This window comes from Perissodus microlepis, chromosome 7 (assembly GCF_051167445.1).
Source record: "Perissodus microlepis isolate ML-2025 ecotype Zambia chromosome 7, ASM5116744v1, whole genome shotgun sequence".
Classification (NCBI taxonomy): Eukaryota; Metazoa; Chordata; class Actinopteri; order Cichliformes; family Cichlidae; genus Perissodus; species Perissodus microlepis.
Genome location: NC_140467.1, coordinates 54,372,753 through 54,378,752, shown reverse-complemented (window position 1 = coordinate 54,378,752; position 6,000 = coordinate 54,372,753). Strand labels below are relative to the sequence as shown.

At 39.0% G+C, this 6,000-nt stretch overlaps 1 protein-coding gene across 3 annotated transcripts in view; it reads left to right on the top strand.

Moving 5' to 3' along the window:
* Positions 1–1,804: 1,804 nt before the first annotated feature.
* Positions 1,805–6,000, top strand: part of nrg1 (neuregulin 1) — a 65,651-nt gene continuing 61,455 nt past the window's right edge. The window contains exons 1-2 of one of the 3 annotated variants that reach the window (XM_084936008.1): positions 1,805–2,318; positions 2,407–3,371. In XM_084936008.1, coding sequence (XP_084792134.1) covers positions 2,672–3,371 — 700 coding nt within the window. In that variant the 5' untranslated portion in view covers positions 1,805–2,318; positions 2,407–2,671. The remainder of the gene's footprint in view (positions 2,319–2,406; positions 3,372–6,000) is intronic. The other 2 variants (XM_084936010.1, XM_084936009.1) reach the window with 2 other exon arrangements.

Genomic DNA, 6,000 nt, shown 5'->3' with positions numbered 1-6,000 from the left:
ATTCAAAGTTTATACTAGATAATAGCTTACTATATAAAGCTGTGTCTTTTTTTAACAACAAGTTCACATGTTAGCTCTCAGCACAACTGTGGATAGAAAAAACATAGAAAACTCAGGACAGGAAGTCAGGACAGGGAAGGATCAGCTTTATTTAAGTTTTGAGGGACATTTGATAGTTTTTGATGATGATTTTCTCTATGTGATTACATGAGCTTCCCCCAGATTCAGACCTCAGCACCAACCAGTGATAGACAAAAATCATTCTATATGTGAACTCTCGGATGAATACACTTAATTGTTGTAATGATAGAGTAAATTTGTGTTAACTCCTAAATTAACAGATGAAAAAGGCAAAACTATATTATATGCTGTCAGTGAAAGTTGTAGCTGTTTTACTGAAAATATTAAAGACAAAACATGAAAACTGAATATATTAATGTAACTGCTATCACTATATATATTCTTATCTTTACTCAGTTTCATCCTACTCTTTTCATTCTGAAGCATCAACAATAAATGAGTTTGGTGTTTAAGAAAACTCCGACATGCTTAGACCTGTATGTATTTTGAATGCAAACACTGAATATAGTGTGGGGAGGTGGGGGACTTTCACAGAAAGGGAAGCAAACATACACAGACAAAAACATCTTCCACTATTTAGCAATTTGAGATTTACAGTATCGGATAAAAAAAAACAAACATTTGTGCTGCTTTGCATCTTTCTGCAAAATCTGTAAAATTATTTCTATAGTTAAATAAATACTACTAAATTTTTGGTAATTTAGTAGATATTTTCAAGATAAACGTCCATATGGACTGACACACATTCATGTTCCTCAGTAACCATTGTTTTAAAATGGCGACTCTACTCTTGGATTTCCATCGAGGATGGCATTCTGTCTTTTTCAGCACTCATGCATGTGCCTAACTAATAGAGAACATAATCAGAGTTGATTGAACAAACTGTGATTAGCCTCTCTGAAAACGGAGTTAATTGTTAAAGTCAAAGTCTGTTTAACATAATTTTAGTAATTTAGTACATATTTTTAATGTAGACTTTTTCCATTTATACATATATTTATACACACACACACACACACACAAAAGCGGAACATTAATCAATATTGGACACAAAATCACAGGAAGTCATCTCCAAAAAATACCATTAATGGTATTAATTCTGTCTGAGTAAGTGGAAAGGGTCACAGTAGTGTCAATGTTCAGTGTTGCAGTGACCCGACCTTTCTAGCTGTTTCCATCTTGTTTAAGCCCCGACACATCCAGAAGACTATGGACTGTGGATTGTCCTTCTAGCCCTGGTATGAGTGGGGGAGGGAAGTTAATAGTTTTATTGGTAGTCCTGGGGCTTTCTGTCACACTTGATCATTATACAAAAAGAAGTGCCAGTTTTGGAATCAATATCCCCATTTTATCCAGTGAAACATAATACTATATACCAAGATACATGTTGAAATCTAGGCCAAGAAATACATAACACCATATTTAAGGCTAGAAATGCCTAAGAACAGTATCTATCTATCTATCTATCTATCTATCTATCTATCTATCTATCTATCTATCTATCTATCTATCTATCTATCTATCTATCTATCTATCTATCTATCTATCTATCTATCTATCTCACAAATTTATCATGTTATTATTTGTGCAGACCTGATGCTTGAGATGGGTAGGATACAACAGCTTTATCCCCTTAGGTGGATCATGTGGCTGCTTTCTCTGCATAAAAAAAGGAAAAAGCCAACACACCCTTTTGGACCAGCATAATGAATGGGGAGTGGTGCTAGAGGGTGTGGCTACAGCAGTTTGCCTGTCTCTGATTTGCTGACATATGCTCTAATTGGATCAAGTAGGAACTTGCTTAGGTTGATGCTTTGTACAGGGATTGGGAGCAGCCTGCATTGCACACTACCAGACAGGAAGAGAGGCAGTGAGGGAGGAGGCCAGAGTCTGCACAGCTCACCACTTGAAAATAAAGGATTGAGAGAGGAGGGGTGAGAGAAGAAAAGGGGAGTATCCAGTTCTGCCCTTCTGTGCTGCTGCAGCCCCCCTCCCACTCTGTGTAATTTCCTTTTTTCCTCTTTCCCCTTACTCATCTGTTTCAGTGGCTGCACTGAGAGGAAGGACACCTGCCGCTCCCTGATGATTCAGCTTTTCAGCTGTTTGGAGCTCCCAAGACTAGACAGCATGTCCCTCCTGCCACTGCAGTGCTTGGCTGGCCTGTCCTCTGCACTACATTTGCCTCAGCTAGAGCTGGCCCATCACGTCGATACTACCTTTTCTTCCCAAGTATTCAGGTGAGTGAGTACAACTGTTTCACTGCTGCTCACTAGTAGACCGCACATTTTAAAAAATCTTTTCCGTATTTTTTGTTTCTGCCTGCAGGAAATTTGACAGTTGTTTTCCTTGTGAAAAAAAAGCATGAATAAGGAATTCCTTTTTCTAATGCATAGACTGTCTACGTATCCCCTGGATTGTTAGCAAGGTTCCACTCTTTGAAGGGCATCACCTTTCTCTGAAACCCAGCTCTCACTCTGTGTCTACACAATGGAAAAGATACTAAAAGACATTGGTGGAAAAATGTCATTGTGTGATGATCTGAGTTAATAGCTAAGGTGGTAAGAAACACTTCTTCAAGCAGTGTGAAAGGATGACCGAGGGAATGGAGGAAGTCTCTGCAGGGCCAGCTCCCCCTTTTGGATCAGTCTCCCCCACTGGCTCTACTGTTGATACTAGGCAAGTCCCAGAAGAGAAACCAGAGGAGACAGAGGCAGCTGGTGAGAGTGGGGAGGAGGCTATAGAGGGAACTGCAGAAGGAGGTGGTGCTGGTGACGATGGGGAGCATGTGGGGGCTTTTGGAATTGTGACCTTGCCAGAGGCCTGCTGCGTGTGCATAGAGATGGAACAGATTAACAATTGCCTGCACTCTGAGAAAATCTGCATCCTCCCCATACTGGCCTGTCTGCTTAGCTTAGCCCTCTGCACAGCTGGACTCAAATGGGTCTTTGTGGATAAGATATTTGAGTATGAACCACCATCACATTTAGATCCTAAGCCTATTGGACAAGACCCAATTATTATACCAGTTGAACCCACATTGGGAATAACAGTCTCGTTTCCTCATGCAACTCCTTCAAATAACTCCCTAACCACCACCTTCACCCTTACCCCAGAGCATCCTGAAGTTTCAGTAGAAGATAAATCTACACAACAGCCGCATGTGTCTCAGTCTTCACGAGTGATTGAGCCTGCTGTCACACTGAAATATAACGCTGAACACTATACCACCCCAAAGCAGACTCCCCAACGAAAGTCAACACAGAAATCACACAGCCATCATCAAACTATCTGTAAGTACCCAATACTTGTTTATATAAAAATCTGTAAGTGGGTTTTGCTTTAAGTTACTTACATATTTTTATGAGCCTAAATTAGATATAGGTTGCAATGGCTAGACATTACATGCTAACACAAAATTATGATTTTCATCATTGCAAAAGATAAAACAGGTTGATATAATAAGATTCAAATAACTTTTTTTCTCTTTTGTCATTCATTTTGTAGTGTTCTTTTTTCTGTACAAGAATGTTCTGTACCTGAAAACAGATATGTTGTGACTTGCACACGGTGCCATGAGTAAGCCCCTGAACTATTTCTACACAAACTGTGTAAGTGTGTACCTTGAACCTTCAGTTTAAATCTACTTTACCCATACACTAATTGTGCGATTTCTGTGAGTCATCCTCTTTTACCCACTTTAGAGTATAAGTGGCCCTTTATATTATAATGAAATGACTTAAGTAATTAAAGTCAATCAGCGTTTTTTTTTTTAATGTTTTTCCTGTTTGCAAAAAAACGTGAGAAATGTGTAAGATCTCTGAAGTGTGTGGATGCACATTTCGAGATATACTGAAAAGTGCAAATCAATAAATGATGCATGACATAAACTGAAAACCCAGGCTGTGGCACAGCCAGACTTCCTGTTTTCTGCCTGTGCTACATTTCAAGGTCAGAGCCTTCTTGAAGCTAGCTGATGTCCCCACCATCCCTGAGGCACAGGGGAAAATACACCAATCCGTTTATGCTCTCTTTCTGCCTGGGCCTCTCAACTAGGCTGTTTTGTTTGTAGTCACATCACTCTGTGTTGTATTGTGGTGAGGTAGTGGTGGTAGGTCAGGGGTTGGTTTGTAGACAGTGCTTTACTTAAGAATGCTTGAATACCAGCAGTGACAGAAGGTTAATGTTTAAAAATTACCTCTGTTAATTTTCTTTCTGAGTGTCCCAAGTGAGATTCTGATGCTGAAATGTATAAATGTCTTGTTTTGGCCTGTAGAATGTTATCTGATTTCTGGCAAAGCTGGTGTCTCTCGGTGATAGCACTGCTGCTCCTCCCCTATCACTCATCTCAAAGTTGCAGCCCTGCTGTAAATTTAGGAAGCAAGTGCAGCTTTATTCCAAAGACTGTCTGTACTTTCTAAACGTTTCACTTTGAAGTTTGACATTATGAGATGCATTGTAACTGTCTTACGCTACCCTTTTCTATGTTTTTTTTTTTTTTAAAAACACATCTTCTCCAGTATTTTAAAATTGATAACAGTTCATCCATCCATTTCTTAACCAGTTATCCAGGTAAGGATCATGAAGAGTCCAGACCCTTTCTTAGATGTCACAGGATGACCTGCACACCTAGGACATGTTGCCAGTCTATTGCAGAGTCAAAATGGAGACAAACAAACATTCATACAACTATGGTTAATTTAGAATCACTCACCCCCTTGCTCTAAGAGCTCTGTAACACCAACATTTCTCATCAGTGGGATAATAAAGGTTTATTCTATTCTATTCTATTCTAACCTAACCTGCATATCTTTGGATTGTGAGAGGAAGCCAGAGTACCTGGAGAGGCATAGGAAGAACTCCACACATGTAGGCCATTGAGTTTGAACCCAGTATTTAATTGCTGTGTGGCAACAGTGCAACACACTACAGCACTGTGTTGCAGTCCTAAAAATCTTGGATATATGTATTTAACCAGATGCTTAATCTGTATGGTTTTACCTTGGCCTCCTCTAAAACTGTGAAGAATCTTCTAGAGTCTAGAGTCAGTTTTGACCAGGATATGGCTTTCAATGACTGCTTTCTTACATTTGTGCAATACCTCTAAAGATAGAAACATCCTGTCTCAGATCAATGCTGAAAAAGTAGTTCATGCATTTTTCACTTCTAGGCTGGACTATTTTAATTCATTAACAGGTTGTCCTTAAAAATCCTTCTTTCCTTCTAGTTCTGATGGGAACTAGAAGGAAAGATCATCCCTCATGGCTTCTTATATGTTTTAGTTATACAGCACCAAAACATAACAACAGTTGTCTCAGAGTGCTTTATACTGTAAATTGAAAACCCTTCAATAATCAAGAGAAAACCCCAATGAGAAAGTGCTTGGAAAAATGGAGGAAAAATGGGGGGAGAGGCAGCCATCAGCTGTGATAGAAAAGGAAGAGCACAGAGGAAGACAGGCAAAAGAAAGACATTGGAAGAGAGCCAGATTTTAATGTTAACTAATGATTAAATGCAACGTATTGTAGAAATACATAAAAAGTCAAAAGAGGTGAGTGAAGAAGAAACACACAGTACATCATGCTCCCAGCAGCCGAGGCCTAGTAGAATCAAGATAATATCAAAGAGGATAAAAACCTATAGCAGGGGAGTTTATAACCTTTAAAAAGCTGATGAGTTACATTTCTAAGATACTGATGTTGTGGAATCATGACCACGACCTTTTAGGATGACTTATATTGTCAAACAACATTTTTGACAATTATCTTCACGCATGATAGGTGGAATGGCTCTCGGCAAATGATTGCTGATTTTAATCCACTAATAGCTTTTACACACCATTGCTACAATTCATTTCATTAGCACAACTTAAAGCATATTGCAATGAAATGTAATCCATCCCTTCACAATGGCTGTGGATAA